This window comes from Colletotrichum acutatum (genome assembly GCF_030867785.1).
Source record: "Colletotrichum acutatum strain CBS 112980 chromosome Unknown BDZ83scaffold_159, whole genome shotgun sequence".
NCBI classification, from domain to species: Eukaryota; Fungi; Ascomycota; class Sordariomycetes; order Glomerellales; family Glomerellaceae; genus Colletotrichum; species Colletotrichum acutatum.
Window position 1 is genome coordinate 40,205 of NW_026849153.1, and position 16,211 is coordinate 56,415.

General features: G+C 55.3%; 6 protein-coding genes across 6 annotated transcripts; 2 read left to right on the plus strand and 4 right to left on the minus strand.

Annotated features, from left to right (window-relative positions):
* Positions 1 to 207: 207 nt before the first annotated feature.
* Positions 208 to 624, minus strand: BDZ83DRAFT_757313 (uncharacterized protein; the record flags this gene model as incomplete). The annotated part of the gene is made up of 2 exons (XM_060514877.1): positions 208 to 377; positions 453 to 624. The coding sequence occupies 2 exons, from the start codon at positions 622 to 624 to the stop codon at positions 208 to 210; spliced, it is 342 nt and encodes a 113-aa protein (XP_060359096.1).
* Positions 625 to 1,499: 875 nt separating this feature from the next.
* BDZ83DRAFT_590842 (alkaline elastase YaB) lies at positions 1,500 to 5,174 on the minus strand (the record flags this gene model as incomplete). The annotated part of the gene is made up of 1 exon (XM_060506370.1): positions 1,500 to 5,174. One exon carries the CDS (start codon positions 5,172 to 5,174, stop codon positions 1,500 to 1,502), a length of 3,675 nt encoding a protein of 1,224 aa, XP_060359097.1.
* Positions 5,175 to 7,068: 1,894 nt separating this feature from the next.
* On the plus strand, positions 7,069 to 9,833 carry BDZ83DRAFT_757315 (uncharacterized protein; the record flags this gene model as incomplete). The annotated part of the gene is made up of 2 exons (XM_060514878.1): positions 7,069 to 8,095; positions 8,146 to 9,833. 2 exons carry the CDS (start codon positions 7,069 to 7,071, stop codon positions 9,831 to 9,833), a joined length of 2,715 nt encoding a protein of 904 aa, XP_060359098.1.
* BDZ83DRAFT_710824 (CUE domain-containing protein) lies at positions 9,401 to 12,294 on the minus strand. Its single transcript, XM_060511593.1, has 2 exons — positions 10,766 to 12,294; positions 9,401 to 10,712 (listed from the first exon to the last, which is right to left on the minus strand). Exons 1-2 carry the CDS (start codon positions 11,950 to 11,952, stop codon positions 9,869 to 9,871), a joined length of 2,031 nt encoding a protein of 676 aa, XP_060359099.1. The 5' UTR covers positions 11,953 to 12,294; the 3' UTR covers positions 9,401 to 9,868.
* Positions 12,295 to 12,415: 121 nt separating this feature from the next.
* On the plus strand, positions 12,416 to 13,434 carry BDZ83DRAFT_639602 (40S ribosomal protein S20). The gene is made up of 2 exons (XM_060509439.1): positions 12,416 to 12,893; positions 12,988 to 13,434. Exons 1-2 carry the CDS (start codon positions 12,631 to 12,633, stop codon positions 13,070 to 13,072), a joined length of 348 nt encoding a protein of 115 aa, XP_060359100.1. The 5' UTR covers positions 12,416 to 12,630; the 3' UTR covers positions 13,073 to 13,434.
* On the minus strand, positions 13,435 to 16,008 carry BDZ83DRAFT_639604 (uncharacterized protein). The gene is made up of 4 exons (XM_060509440.1): positions 15,742 to 16,008; positions 15,548 to 15,652; positions 15,288 to 15,484; positions 13,435 to 15,236 (listed from the first exon to the last, which is right to left on the minus strand). The coding sequence occupies exons 1-4, from the start codon at positions 15,785 to 15,787 to the stop codon at positions 13,635 to 13,637; spliced, it is 1,950 nt and encodes a 649-aa protein (XP_060359101.1). The 5' UTR covers positions 15,788 to 16,008; the 3' UTR covers positions 13,435 to 13,634.
* Between the last annotated feature and the right edge of the window lie 203 nt (positions 16,009 to 16,211).

The window sequence follows — 16,211 nt, forward strand, 5'->3', positions numbered from 1 at the left end:
AGATCCAAGTAGAAAAGGATCTACGCAAGATCGCAAATGGACAACAGCACGATGTATGTTTCTGCCACAATATGTACATTGAATTATTTACTCGTCAAGAATGCGTTCCATATTCTCATCAGCTCGCTCAAAACTTCAGATGATTTACTCCAGCCCTCTTCTAGGCCTCTTTGCCACCCTCGTACCCGTCACTCGGATTGGATGCGTCTAGACGGGAACAGCGGTAAGGCCACAGGCAGCAGCCGCAGCAGTGACGGAGTTTCCATAGTACTGCCAGACGTTCTGGGCGTTGGCGCACTGCAAGCAAGCATCGTAGCGAGCGATCCACTGGTAGTTGGTGCAGTAGCCTGTCTCGCGAGACAGGGTGATGGAAGTACCTAGAGTTCATCACCGTCAGCAAAAACTCGACAACGTCATCTTTGTTGGTTGAAAGAAAGAGAGAGAGCTCTTACCGCAGTTCTCGTGGCAGAGGTAGGCGGGCGTGCCTGGGGCGGGAACGTCCTGGCGGGTGACGAGGGGCATCGACTCGGGGAACTCCCAGCCGCCCTGGTTGCGGTTGATGAGCGGGTTGGCGGAGGCCAGGGAGGCGACAAAGGCCACAGTGCAGGCGATGGAGAAGCGCATGTTGGTGATTGAGAGGTAAGACTTGAGGGTTTGAAGGATTTGGCGAGACTTGAAGTTGAGGTGAGTAAAACAGCTGGGTATCGAGAAGAGACTCCACACTGATTCAGGACATCCACGACTCTTTATATCCAACATCACAGCTTGGCAAATGCTACCTTCCTTCTCAGTCTGTACAAAGCTCCTCTCCAGTCCCTCGGAATGCCCAGACCTCTTCATCCGAAAGCAGATGCCAAACGGCATCCCACACTGTAACGGCGCACCGATATCGCCGGCGCTATTGGAAGGATGAGATCTTGGCGAGCGATTTCCAGAGAGCCAGTTTACCTTTCTGCCCCAACGTTGCCCGGAAAGAAGCGGGTTTCCGAGCGTATTCAGCGGGGCGGCCGACATCCGTCCGAACCTTTTGAAAGCGGAGTCGCCTCCCCTGGGCCCCCGGTCCCCTGTGTCGAGCGGTTATGCTTCTCATGCCATCTAATCTAATCAGATCATCTGATAATCAGGATCCCTGTGGGGAGCCGGGACGAGACTGCTCAATGGGGCTCTTCATGTCCGAGAACCCACCCACACGAATGCGACCCACAAAGTTTGATATACGAGATTGTTATGTAAATGGTGAGTTTGGAGTCTTGGCTTTCGGAACTGCCCCAGCTGAGTCCAGCTCACATGCTAAACGGGTTTTCAGGGTTCATACCACTCAAGGTTGTAGTTAAACTTGGCTTTCCCTGCAATGAAGATCGAAAGTGGCGATATGATGTACTCAGTAAGAGGTTACAACGGGAGACTACCAGGAAGAAGAGGTTGGTACCAGGTTGATTGCGTCTATGAAATAATATCGAGGGAATTAATCTAGTCTGAGATTCTAAAGAGACAACTGTTTAGGCCCTCTCGCCAGAGAAAGCGTTGAAGTTGAACGACCTCAAGCGCGGGCTCTTCTCAAACTCGAGCGTTCTCTGGTCATACAACACCAAGGTTCCATTGGAAAGTTGAACATCCAGCAGATAAACCACATTCAGTGTCCACTGGTCGCGGTTGCCCTGGATGCTGCCCACCGTAAAGCGAAGAACATCATCGCCTGTCAAAGTCTCGTTGTACATTGCCCTAAAGTTCTTCACGTTGCAAACTTCCGTGGCCGAGGCCGTGACATCAGTGAAACTCGCAATGCGGTTCTCGGCATCAAGAGTCTCTCCAATCACCACGCTAGAGTTGGCACAGACGAATCCGTCGGAATCAGCCGAGTGAGACGTCGTCAGACGGACAAAGTCCCACGGTCCCAAGGAGGCAGGAACCTCTACCTCGGCCGTGTACAGCGATGTGCCGTCGTATGGAGCGGTAGAAAGCCGCTCGTAAACGACAGAGCGGTCGACGGCTGTGTAGTACACGGGTGCTTCCCAGACCTTGCCGACAGTAGGGAACTGCACGATGTAGGTGCCCTGCTTCATAGAAGCGGCAAACTCTGGTGTGAAGCGGCACATGAGAAAGAAGTCGCCGACCATGTTCTTGTTCCAGGTTGTCCACTCGCCGAGCGCGATGGTGTATAACCGAGTCACCGGGTCGAAGGATGTATCGCCGGCTTGGGCGCCGGACGCCGAGAGCTGGTAGCCTTCTGCGATGTCGGTGATCTCGGCTGGAACGGCGAATGTAAGGACGGAATCAGCGGCGACAGGTGACGGCATCGAGATCTGGATGTGGAGTTCCATCCATGCTGCAGGGTCAATAACGAAGGCCGTGTCCTCTTTCAGCCTCTGGAGCTTCAGGGAGGTGAAGGCGCCTTCGAGACCGGTGGGCGTGGCGGTGGCTGTGAGCGTCGTGGTTGTGCCTGGCACGGAAATAGGGGCAGTCGTTGTTGGGGCCGAAGTTGCGGTGGGCACAGCGGTAGTGGCGGTAGTCGCAGCAGCTGTTGACGATGGGAGGCTAGAGGTCCATGTGGCATTCTGGCCCGGGATAGGATCGCTTCCGAGTTGGATAGAGAACGGATCAGAAAGGAACAGCTGCCAGTCTTCAGGCTTGGCGGCATCGCCAAATATGCGCAGGGCACGGGTGAAGATGCGGTATCTTCCAGACGGGATGGCAGTACCGTTCGCAAAAGAGCGGAAAGTCACGTAGCTACCCAAGTTGAAGCGCACAATCTCTCTCATGGGGAAGTCCATGTAGCCTCCGTCGGCGAGGGGCTGGGATCTGACGGAGCCAAGCCACGCCTTCGAGCCTGAGCCGTGTTGCGGAGGATACGCGAATTGCTCCGTCTTCCAGTCAATACCGACCAAATCGACGGAGAACTCATAGGTGCCGTAGCGGAAGGCGAAGTAGGTCTCAGGCGAGTCACCGTCAGCGGGGTGGTATGCCTTGCCTTGATAGTCAAGTGGGTACAGGATGCCATCGGTATCGTCATAACGGTACGACTCTGGTTCGTGATGCAGAGCAGTCCAGTTATAGGTCGACGCCTCGATGCCAATGTACGGCACTGTCAGCAACTCGTTGTTGGAACCAGCGAGGAGAATCTTGCCACTCCACAGAGCGCCGCTATCAGGAGCGACGTCGGGAGCGGATAGGGTGATCTCGATCTCTTGAGTTTCACCTGCGGCAACTGTGATAGTCTTTCCCTCAGTCAAGGATCCAGCAGTGGGCACCAGAGGTGGGTAGTAGGTGTTAGGGTACAAGAGGCTGTTTCTGGATGAGACTGTCGAAGCGGCAATGTGAGAGATATTGTAAGTCACTTCCTCTGATCCGGTGTTCTGGATGCGGATAGTGTGAGCGCTGACACGGTTGTCCGTGTCGTTCAGGGATAGAGTCGGCTCGGAAAGAAGGACGGTAGTGAAGTCGAATAGCTTGGCTGCATCAACAAGACCCGCGCCCTGCTGAGCAAGGGACGCAACCTCGTCGAGAATCTTGCCGTCGATGGATTCGAACGCAGGCAGTGCCAGAGCAGTTGACGTGAGTCTGCGCACAAACTCTGCCCTGTCCTTCTTGGCATGCGCGTACCACAGAGCAGCAACACCCGAAATGTAGGGGGTAGCGAACGAGGTTCCGGAAGAGATGGCGAATTTGCCGTCGGGGAAAGCGCCGTAGACCACGCCACCGGGTGCGGAGATGATGGGGGAGAAGTCGTTCTCGTAGGTCGGACCCCACGATGTGAAGGTTGAGAGTTGGCCGGCGCTAGGAACCTCAGCGGCGAAAGCGGCTGGTTGAGCATCTGCCTGGATCTTCAAGTGAAGGGTATAGTTCTTGGCAATCTGCTCGGCCGCCCACTCCCCAACTGAAGCAGTGGTGACAGCCATGAGCTTAAGGGTGTCAGACCAAGCGACAACGTCAGCCATGTAGTACGCGCCCTGATTGTAAGAGTCATACAGGATTCCGTAGCCGTATCCGGCGCTGGCGATGGAGGAGTATGATCCAGCTGGCTCACAGACACCACGTTTTGCGAGAACAGCGGTAGAGTCGAGACCGGAGCCGGCGATGTTGCAGGAGTCGCCCTTGTCGAGAACAATGGGCACATCGATAGTGCTGTTGAACTTGTTGCCGTCAGAAGTGACATACGAGATGTTGAGAGATTGGCCGCCAGACGAGACAATCGTTGCAGGCCATCCCAAGGTCTGCGCTGCCTCAACGGAGCCGACAGAGACGACACCGCGGCCAGCAGCAGGGGAGCTGGCGAAATAAGGTCCCATCGCACCCGAGTTACCAGCAGCAATCACAATGAGTCTATCCTGGGCAATCTCACTGGCAACACGAGAAAGAACCGAGTTGACGTAGCCAGTGTTGCTGCCGATGGAAACGGAGATGATGTCGCAGTCATCCGAGTCAGCAGCGAGCATACCCTTGAGAACCATGTCGTTGGATGTCGCATCCTCGCAGCCGAAGACCTTGTACATGTAAATCTCCGAGTCGGGCGCGACTCCGGCAAAGTCCTGGTTAGAAGCGGCGATGATGGACGAGACAAAGGTTCCGTGACCAGCGCAGTCCGTGAGGGCGGTAGAATTCTCCTCGAAGAGGTTCTTTCCGCCGGCGATCTTGCCGACCAGAGCTGGGTGCGACACATCTACACCGCTGTCAACGACACAGACGCGCTGACCGGCGCCGGTGATGTTGCGATCGTGAAGCTCGCTGACGCGGGTCGCGACGTGAGGGTTCCATTTCTTCGTTCCCGTGGTTACTTCGAATGAGACGTCCAGGGTGATGGGCTGTACTGGCCAGGCATTGGCGACGCCCGGCAGGCTCTTGATGTCGTCGACGACACCGGACGAATCGTCGTTTGCAATCTCGACGGAGACGCCCCTGAAGCGACCCGAGATGGCGGAGAAGTCCTCCTTGACGGTGGCCTCGTAGCCGAGGGATGAGATCTGGCCGACAATGGAGTCGCCGACAGAAGAGTCCTGGCGGGTGCTGGGGCCGGTCGAGTCTTGGAGCTCGACGATGTAACGGCCGGAAGCAGCGTCGGAAGCCGGGGCTGTGAGGCGGGTGCGGCCGCTGGCGAAGCCACCCTCGGCTGCCGTGACCGGTGAGACGGCAGCGGCTGCGACAAGAGCCGCTTGGAGGATTCCGGAAACGCGAGCCATTGTAGTGAGCTCGACTAAGATCGGCAAGTTGACAATCGATCTCAGAATCTCACGAGAGACAAGCAGTCGGGAGCTGTTGCTTAAGCCCCTCTTCAAGATCAAGGCCCCCCAAGGGCCCATCTCCTTCTATTTATCCAGTTCAGCATCTTACACGATCTCGCAATACAGGATGGAACTTTGAAGTAGCGACAGGGTTCCACGATACGAGCTGGAACCGCACCCATCAGATCCAAGATCATAATGATCAACCAAATTGCCTATTAATTACAGTTTTATGGGCCAGTCAACCGATAACCGGAACGCAACGGCAAAAGTTCAGGGTCGTAAAGACGGATGTAACTCCGAGGACTTGGCAGGAACCGTGTTTCCCTTGACTTCTGCCCGTATTCCCGAAAGCGGCAGGTCGTTGAAAAAGACTCACTTGGTAGAAGGACGGGGGTGCGAAGTTTATCAGCTCATCTAATCAATCTTTGTGGAGCTGGGCATGCAGGCACCATACATTGCAGCCATTGCTAAGGGCTTTGTGAGATGGAAACTTTCGTGTTGTCTGTACTTTGCGGTGGGATGGGTGGGAGGCCGTGGAGATTTGCCTTGATTCGCTTAGCCCTGTGGTAAAATAAGCTCAACTCGGAGAGCCGATGTTACCATGGTTGGTCACTATCGGTGATGCTCCGAGCTCCGAGGGTGGGCTTTGGGTGAGGAGTCGGAGGTGAATAAAGGGTCCAGACTCCGGGCTTCGTGGGATCACTTCTTCAGGTGAGGATTATTCATACATCTTGGCTCATATTTCGAATTGCGGGACTCGGGAGTGGGCGGGGTTATGCTGCCTTACATGAGTCTCATCGAATGGCGGAGTGGAGGCTGAGATTCAACGCCGAGCACCCAGAGATCATTGAAGTCAAGCTCAGAGAAGCCCTCCATCGTTCAAATACTACACGAAGGCTTTGAGAAGAGAGATCTGGCCAGAAGATGGTAAGCTGACAAGAGCTCAGAGGGAATCAAGGAATGTTCGATGGGGTCAGTGATATTACATGATCAACTCAATCCACACTTCATCTTGAAGCCTTCAGATCATGAAGCTCGTGGTGACCTTACGCTCAATTGAAGTTTCATCTCAATTGATGTAAACAACGTAAAACTCAGGTAATCACCTGGCTTCCATTCAAGATGAGGAGCGCAGAGGGGCACGGGGGAAACCAGGATTTGGGGAATCAGCTCGTTTGAACAGCGTCGTTTTATTTGAATCTCTCGTGCCAATGAAGTGATTATCATCTTTTTCTTCTGCCTGTCGTCGAGTCTTTCTCAGCTTCTCGTCAACTCGGGTCACTGAGAAAGTGAAATGTCTGGAAGAAGCCGGTTGCATGAGACCAGATGGGGATATTGTACTTGGCACAGTTTTCTTATATGAATATGAGCTCTCACATACTTCCGTAGTATTTGACGGTCTGGTGATGAATCTTACACATGAACAATATTCAGTGATGGTGAATGAGGTGGTTCGCCATCTTTAATCAGAGTGAGAGTGAGAGGGAGGGGTGATCTGATCCACATAGTATACCAACTTTCTGACACCGTGCTTTGGGAGACAGTTGCACTCAACATACAGTGCCAATCGGCTGGCAAAGGGCGGCAGTCAGATCAGGCAACCAGACTAAGAGCTGTGCCGCACCCGCCTGCCGCCGCCCCTTCTTGGAGGCCGCTTGCCTCCCTCTCACCCGTCCGCCATCTCATTGCTCTCTGAGCTCTCTCTTTCTGCCTTATAACAATCTCCAAAGTCGAATGTCCACGAATTGACTTTCGTCGAGACCATCCTTCGCGGTCCGTTCACAATAACCACTGGCTTGGCGTCCGGTGTAAGTCAACCGTAGTCGACACCACCAAGTCATCTCTCACCATGCCTCTTCCTCGAGAGGCATTCAACCTGCCACCGCCAAAAAGGATCCGACGGCAGTCGCCTACCCACCAAGGAGCTTTGTTCGCTGCAGGCGTCCCGCCATCAGATGCTGACAACTTTGCCTCGATTCTGCCCTACTGGGCGCCTGCCGAGGACTCTTCCTTCGAGGGCGTGTACCATGAACCTTCCATCTACGGCGAGAACGCCTGGTCCCAGAGCCATGGAGTGAATGAGGTAGAACAGCGGCTCGGGAAGCCTTTGCCCATCGGTGATCCATTTGCTTTCAATAGCTTTCAGCCTGCCTCATCACTTGCGCAGGCGTCTCCTGCCCCGGCATTGAGCACAGTGTCCAGTATTACATACTCTTCCTCTTCCGTTGTCTCCCAGCCTTCATCTGCTGGCTCTGGTGTATCGCCCACACAGATTGACTTTCCGTATGAATGGCCGACTACAAAGACTGCCTCGACAAACCATTCCACGACTCGGCGTGCCGCTGAAAGGTCTACTGATTCTACCGCCTCTACCGCCAGAGCTCAAAGCCGTTTTATTTGCTTGGGCCACCAATGTGACGAAACCTTTGACCAAGAACAAGACTTGGCCTTGCATTTCAAGGCGGTCCACACTTACACCTGCAACTGGGGAGGCTGCGAACAACCCAGCTTTTCTTCAAAGGACGGCCTCACTTGGCACGTCAAACTGGAGCACCTCCTCGTCTGCCCAGCCCCTGGATGCACCGAGAGCTCGTTCCAGACCAAACAGATCCTCGAGAGTCATTTAAGATGTGCTCATCCAGCTGCCGAGGGCAATGACAAGGGGAAACCGAAGGTGCCACTTTCGGAGCCGAAGCCTCTCGCCCATACCATGGCTACGCCATCCTCGTCTCGCGATACAGGACCGAACCAGAAAGACAGCCTGGAAGAACGAGCTTTGAAACAGATACTGTCCGTCGCGATATCAAAAAAGAAGTGTCGAGAAAAGCTGAGGGATGTTTTTGAGAGGAGGTATAGAAGAGAAAGAGCACACAAAGGTGGCTGATCCTAGCTCCAACTCACGAGGCCGGTATTCTGACATTGGCAGGGCAAACTCCTCTCGCAGCCGACAGCCCAAGCGACTTGTCCCGGTCTCTTTTGGCACAGTTACTCAACAACGCGAGTTTTCCTATAGTGTGGGAGCATGCAATTCTACCATTTCTCTCCGAGTTCATCCCAAAATGGTGTGGCCCCAAGCACGGCATCGCCGCCCCTCGTGGTAGGACACCGGGCACGCGGCAAATCCGCATCATGATCGAAGGCGATTTACCCTCGCGAGCTCGCAAGGTTATTATTGCAGCACACGTTAGAGACCTTCTACCCGAGAGTCATCGAGACGGCGTCAAGTTCCTCTTCGTCAAGGGCTCCATTGTCCCTTGTGTCTGGGCGAGAGGGTTGAGCAAGGAGATGCCAGATGATATCTGCATGGCCAAGAACCCATACTACTTCAAAGATCCGTGCATGGGCGACAGCATTGGTATCGAAGGCGGTGCAAAGTTCGAGGAAAGCACGTCAACATTGGGGCCCTGTCTGCTCATCGGTGGCGGCAGCTACTGGCTTGCCAACTTCCACCCCTTCGTGGAAGCATACCAGAACTCAAAGTCGGTCAACGTTCAACACCCATCCCCCAATGACCGGACCCGTTGCATAGAAGAAAGGCACGATACGCTGCCTGAGACAGACTTTGCTCTAGGTAGCCTTACCGCCACATCAGGACTCGACCTGAAGACGACTCGCATTTCCCATCATCCCTACTGGGAAGACTGCGACAAGGAGCCCCCTCTTGTCGCGACTGATTGGGCTCTCATAGCCTCCAAGACAAGTCAAGCGAATATCCTCCGCCGATTCCCCTCGGAGACCATGCCTCTTCTCAAGGAGATCCCAGTCAAAACAACAAGCGCTGTTGTGCCGGGGGCGTCAGTGATATCGACGGGTCGAACATCTGGCCAGCAAAGGGGGGAGGTTTGTGACATCCCAGAGTACATCAGCGCCGAGATGAACGGGACTGGCAGAGCCACGCGCGAGTGGTATATTGAAGAGCCGTGCCCCTACGACGATGAAGAAGGGTGGATCCGTGGAGGCATAGGCGTGGAGGGCGACAGCGGCGCTGCCATTGTCGACGCTGAGACTAATGCCTTGGTCGGCCAGCTTTGGGGCCGCAACAAATACTGGGGTAGTGGCCCTCGCCTGACGTATTTCACCCCCATCGGCGATCTATTTGACGATATTCAGGAGAAATGTGGCGAGCAAGGTCGACCTCAGCTCCCGCAGTACCGGGATGAATCGGAATGTTATCCAGTCTACCCCACTTGTCGACAATGCTACGATCTACGAACCTACCTCGACAGCCGACGGAGTTCTCGCGAGTCACTCCAATCCATGATCGGACGCCACGAAAGCGATCACGGAGACTTAACCTCGATCTGTGGAACATCAGAGCTGGCGACACCGAAGGACCATGCATTCTGGGCGCGGGCCACTGGCGTCGAGGAAGTCGGTTCCTCATTCACCAGCATCATGTCACCTTCCGCCGCTCACCCATTCTCCTTCACGCCACAACCTGGGACCCCAGGTATCGTAGATATCAAAAGCCCGTACGCCCTGACCCTGAGCGCAGAGGATCTCTACGGAGACGACTTCACGGGGACAACAGAGCGCGGCTCCAGCAAGCGAGCAGCCGCAGTTCCGTTGGCACGAAGTTCAAGTCATAATACCAAGAGGCAAAGGTTGCATTAATTATGCTATTCCGAGGCCGAGTGAGATATCCGACATCAGCCAGGGAATCCACCTCTCGCCATCTTCTTTGCTCTTTGATCGCGGCGATTGTGGTTTGCCCGAGAGCTCTTGCTGGCTTCCTTTCTCCTCCGCGCGGCCTCGGTCTCCTTTTCACCAGTAGGACCGGCCACATTACCGCCTCCGCGGCCCCCGCCCCCTCTTCCACCACGTCCGCGACCTCCTCGTCCACGGCCGCCTCCGCCACCACGTGAGGAGCTGCCACCACCATTTTCAGAGTCCTCGGCGCCAGAGCCAGCCGGACTGGCTCGCCATGCCGTTGACAGAATCTCAGTCTGGGTACCAGTAAATGCAGCGGAGCCGCTGTACTTGGCCTCGAGCCGTCGCTTTTGACCCGGGTTCCTCGCCAACATCACTGCCCAGCCCTCAATGGCCTCATCCGTCATGCCCGTCTCCTCCCTCAACTTTCCTCTCGCCTGACCTCTCCTCGTCGAAGCCTGTCTGTCAAATACACTGGGGTCGGCTTGGAAGGCCTTGTACAGTGTTTCTTCACTAGCATCCTTTTGGCCGTCGGCCTCCTCATTGGCGTTGTCGACCGTGCCCCCAACATCGTCTGCGTCGTAGGTATCGTCACGTTCGTCATCATCCGAGTCGAATGCGGCGAGTGCTGATAAAATGGCTGCCTTGTTCGGTGCAGTGGATCTGTCCTTAAGCACATCGTCGGCGGTCTTTTCAGGCCCTTTCTTTCCAAAGTGGAGCTTGGAAACGTCCAACTCCAGTCTGTCGAGTTCATCGTCGTCAAACACATTGTGGCGTTCAGGTAATTGCGGTGGCGTTGGTCTGGGTTCAAGCTGGCTTTTCCTTCTTTCCAAGGTGGGGGATCTGTGACATCGTTAGCCTTACCATATTCAAGTAAAGAAACAGAGGAAACATACAACGGAGCAGAGCGGTCCATCGCCGCGAGGTGCGGAGGCAACGAGTCCTCTAGTAAATGAGCCGTAACAATCTCCGTATTATCGCCGTATTCGTCAAACAGCTTCGAGATGAACCCTGACCCCAGATCCGGAAACAGATCTTGAATGAGTGAAATCTGGCTCTGCCGGTGCATGTGCAACTCCGCCTGAACCTGTCCCTCTTCCGCGGCATCTTTCCCTTTGCCCTTGTCAACCTTCCTCTTCACGAGTCTCTTTGGCCGCATCATTCCGCCGCCGGGCTTCTTGAACCCCTCCAGCGCCGAAATACGTGACTTCAACGCCGTTGAAGCCGCGCCCTTCTCCTCGGCCCTCTTGGACAGCTGTTTCAGCACCGGCGTGACGGTGACCAGCTCCGCCACGAGGGAGTCATTCACGTTCAACGGGCCGACCCTGTGCGTCTCGGCAGCGGACTTTAAGGAGAACAACACGTCAGCCAGCATGCCGAAGCGGGGCTGCTCGCCCTCCGTCAGGCCGATGAGGCAGAGGTACATCGTCGCGACGAGGACCTTGCGCAGCGGCGGGTTCGTGATCTTGAAGGCCGTGACCAGGCCGTCAAAGAAGTCTGAGCCGGCGAGGAAGAAGGCTGCTGAGTGCGGGGAGGCGTGGATTAAGTGGTTCAGGTTCGCGAGGCGAGCCTCGAGGGATTTGAGGTCTGCTTTGAGACCTGCTTCCATTGATTGCGCGAGCGACTTCTTCAGGCCTGCTAGGGGGTGCTCGAGGACGCTGGCGTGCAGGGTAAAGGCTTTTGAGAGGGTGAGGGGTGCATTTTTGCGGTAGAGCTTTGAAAAGGCGCAGAGGAAGGGGGCTGTTGTTAGGGGTGTTGGCGGTGGTGTTGTCGGGTTTGTGAGGAGGCGGGATGTGAGTGTGAATGCCGACCTGAGTAGGGCTTTTGATGTCGTAGAGGAAGAGGATCCTAGGATGGGTAAGGGTCCTACTTCGGCGACTTGTGTTGTGAAGGAGGAGAGAAAGACTGGGATGGAGGCGTCTTCTTTTGCGGCGGCGCGGGAGAGGTCTTTATCTGAGAGGGAGAGGTAGACTTGTGTGAGCGTTGTCCAGGCTTCGAGAAGGGCTTCCCATTCTTGGGGTGTAAGTTTTGCGCGCCACGATGGCGTGGGGAAGGGGGCCAGGGGCGGGAGAGAGGTTGCCATGGTTGCTGGAGCTCTAGGGTTCGTGAAGTGGTGAGTGAGATCCTATGTGAGATGAGCGCTGGAACTGGCGGGGTAAGATGTTCTCAGAAATGAGAGGGATTCTATCGCGGGATGCAAGAATAGCAGAATGCTCTTAGGAAGAGCTCAACGTCGGGTCGTGATTGCGCATCCGGGGAGTTTTTGCAACGCGTTTTGAGGTGGCGATGAGGTGAAGTGAGGCGGCTGACCGTGAGATGTCGTTCTCTCAGATCTCGCCGGATGATTCATTCATTGACGTCGGTGCCTCTCCCCAGCCGGGCCATGCAGTGAGCTTTCGGCGGAGCTGCGAATGCGGAAGTGGGTACCTCCATGGTGGGGTTCGTTCTTTCTCTACGCCTGTTTGCTTCTTGCCGCCGCAAATGGTCGACTTCAAAAGTACGTATCTTTTTTTCGACCTCCCACTTTTGCGCTAAACTTACCTAGGCTTAGTCACACCACTCGGTAAAGCCCTACTTTCCAAACCCCACGAAAAAAAGTTCGCGATCGCAATTCCCTCCGACTGCAAGCTCCTTGATAGCCAGAAAGATCATCAGCCTTCATCACTTTGCCGCAACCAAGCCGTTCGAGTCGTGAAGGAATCAATCTCTCCCTAACCTACCACCCAACTCCCACCCGTTCACCGAACAACAACACTTCAAAATGTCTTACAACAAGGACAAGGACTTCGGCGAGGCGCCCAAGACGCACAAGATCCGCATCACCCTCTCCTCCCGCAAGGTCCAGTCCCTCGAGAAGGTCAGCGCCGAGCTCATTGAGCGCGCCAAGTCAAAGGACCTCCGCGTCTCCGGCCCCGTCCGCCTGCCCACCAAGACCCTCAAGGTCACCACCCGCAAGACCCCTTGCGGTGAGGGTTCCAAGACCTGGGATTGCTTCGAGATGCGCATCCACAAGCGTCTCATTGAGTGAGTTTTCCCTCTTGCCGCCCTCCGTCGGCATGCGTTGCGCGACCTGCGAGTAGTCGAGATTTGAACAAAAGTGCTAACGACGAAAACCTAGCCTCAACGCCCCCACCGAGATCGTCAAGCAGATCATCATCAACATCGAGGCCGGTGTCGAGGTCGAGGTCACCATTGCCGCATAAGCGATTGGAAACCAAGCTCCGAAACAAAAAAATGTTGTAAAGACGAGTTGTTGTTGTTGTAGGCGGGACGAAACGGTATGGGCTTCGGACTTGGGAATGCCGCGTTGCTAAGCCAGCGACGAGGGATGGCTGAAAGGTTTTCCTCTCAACGCAGCTACGCAATGGTGGCGGGACGAGTGAGGCGGTCTAGATACCACCCAAATCAACTGATGACCCCCCATCTTAAGTTCCTCTCCTGGGATGTGTCGTATGAATATGCATGAAGCCCAGTTGAATTACTTACTGTGATCTTGGCCATAGTGGCTGTGAAGTCAAGGGCAATGGGTACAAAGGATTGCGAGAGTCAGGATGTTGAGGAAGATACTCAATGTTTGGGAACTTGTGCCCAACTAGAGTGCAGTATGAGCACCATAATATCACATGCTCAGCCAGATGCCCCAACCCCCGGTCACCAACTGATCCTTTTTGAAATCAACGCCGTGCAATGCCAGCCCCCTTTACACAAGTACAGATAGACCACTTTCGGTCCTTGCATCCTCTCTCCTGTTCCCGCCCACACCCTTTACAGATCCCAAAGACAAGACTCTCTCTTAGGAGGCAACTCGGGCATAAGACCCTCAAACTTGCCAGTCTGCGTAAACGACTGCCACTGCTGCTTCGACTTGTCATCATACGACTCGTCGGGTAGTTCAGTATCCTTGTAGTAGTTTGGCGGACCATCCGGAAACCATATCCTCGTCCACGCGCCGTTGAAAGCCCGGATGCCGGGCAAATTGCCCTGGTAGGTGACGGGCTTACCCTTCCAATTGGATAAGCGCCCGTTCATATCCTTGGAGCTGTAGCTCGACACGGGTGGATGCTGCCTCGAGCTCCCCGGTGGATACGGTCCGCTCCCAGGCGCCGCCGCTTGTTGCGCGGCGGGCGCAGCTGGTGCAGCGGTCTGACCTCCGAATGGGTTTGGCGCTGATCCGCCCACTCCGAGGCCACCGGACGGCTGGCCGAACGGAGACGCATTGTTCTGTCCAAAGGGGTTCGTTTTCTGGCCAAGTTGAGCCGGCTGGCCGAACCCGCTGGCAGGCTGCGTAGACTGTGTTGGCTGAGCAGTCGCTGCCGGCTGGCCGAAGGCGCTGGGCTGCGCATCGGGTTTCGCACCAAAGGGGTTGCTCGCCGCCGGTTGCGCCTGAGACGGCTGACCGAAGGGATTGGAAGATGCAATCTGGGCCGGTTGTCCGAATGCACTTGTCGTCGCAGGCTGTGCTGGCTGACCAAACGGACTTGGATTCGCCTGGGCTGGAGCCCCGAAAGGGTTGGCATTTTGTGTCGTATTCTGCGCGGGCTGCCCAAAGGGGTTGGAACTGGCCGTATTCTGCGAAGCCTGACCAAATGGACTCGATGCATTGTTGCTGCCAGCGCTGGCAAATGGGCTGGCACCGCTCGTCGCGCCTCCAAAGGGGTTCGGCTTTTGTCCAAGGGCACTTGCTTGGCCAAACGCGCTGCCGCCTCCGCCAAGTTGAGATGGTTGGCCGAAGGCACTGCCCCCTGATGCCGCTGCTGGTTGTGCCGGCTGCCCGAACGCAGGCGCGCCGAAGGGATTAGGCTTCTGACCCAGGGCTGAGGCCTGGCCAAAGGCCGAAGTGCCACCTCCCAGCGCGCTGGGTTGTCCAAAGGCGGATGTAGGTTGCGATGTTTGCCCAAAGGCCGGGGCGGAGCTACTCGCGGCACCGAACGCCGACGTAGGTTGTGATGGTTGACCGAATGCTGAAGTTGGTTGCGATGGCTGCGATGTTTGACCAAAAGCTGGCGCGCCAAAGGGATTCGTACGTTGCCCCAGGGTCGCAGTCTGGCCAAAGGCGCTCCCTGTTGAAGCTCCACCGCCGCCACCAAAGGCAGAAGTCGTGTTGGTATTATTAGAGGAGAATGGGTTTGACGTCGCTGCGTTCGAATTTGACGAGAAAGGGTTCTGCTGTGAAGAAGCGGCGCCCCGTCTTCCAACCGCAAACTCCCCTGTGGTCCCGCCTGGCGATGTGCCTTGCTTGCAAATATCTATCCTGTTGGGGTGCGTTTGCTCGGCAGAAATGATGAATTGGATAGCGCCGTCAAGGTTGCCCACTGCCGTCTTCATTTGTTGCTGGGCTTGCTGGTATAGCTCTTGTGCTTGATTGAGCTTGGGGGTCCGTCAGCTAATGGACCTATAGATCTAGGTAAGGTGGCTTACCGCTTGCTGAGGATTGCCAGACGCTTCCGCCATCATGTGTACGAGTCTCATTTCCTCAAAACTCTGCTCGCGCAAGTTGCCTCCGAAGAGCTGTTCCGGAGCATCCCTGCCGGGGCCATAAGCGGACAAAATCCATTGTGGCGCTTCCGATGTCAAATCCTTCTCAATGGTCTCCTTTGATAGCGAATAAGGTAGCCCTGGTTCCATGTTAGTAAAATGTGTCGTTCTAAACTCCTAGGAGCCGCAATTGTTGGACGAACCATCGTTATTGTTGCCGCCTCGATTGAATCCTCCTCCTGTGTTTTGGCCAAAGGCTGCGAAGCGGTTGTTATTTTGCGACCGTGGATGCTCGAATCGGCAATTCTCTGCGATATCACATATTAGCCTCTTCGGTCCGAGTTTGCGATTGAGACTCCTCGAGGGGATAATGATGGGTGCACAGCGAGTGACGTACGTCCGTACCTGCAGTTCCCCTGCTCGTAGAACTTGCAGACTACCATTCTGATTGTCGTTCGGGCGGTTTCGCAATGCAAATGGTGTGATGACAGCGACTATGTCATTTCGTAGGTGCCGGGAGCTCGAGATTAGCCAGAAATTCGACGGTGGACAAAGGACCAAGCTCTTGTAGTCTCCAAAGAGCTCGAAGATTGGGCGTCGAGAAAGAAATCGTTGACAGCCTTTCTCAGCCTTGCCGGCGCGTGGCTCTAGCGCGCTGTGGTGAGCCAATGGGAAATAGGTACTGTGCGTAAGCAGTGTGCGAAGCGCAAGCACTGTCCTCGCGCCCTCTGGCCCAAACAGGTGCACTTACACCACAAGCATTCTGCATTATTTCTTGACTTTCTCACCAATCGTTCGAATTCACCTAATTTTCTGAACCAAGATGGCTCAGATTTCTGTACTTGGGTTTTCATCATCTACGGGAGT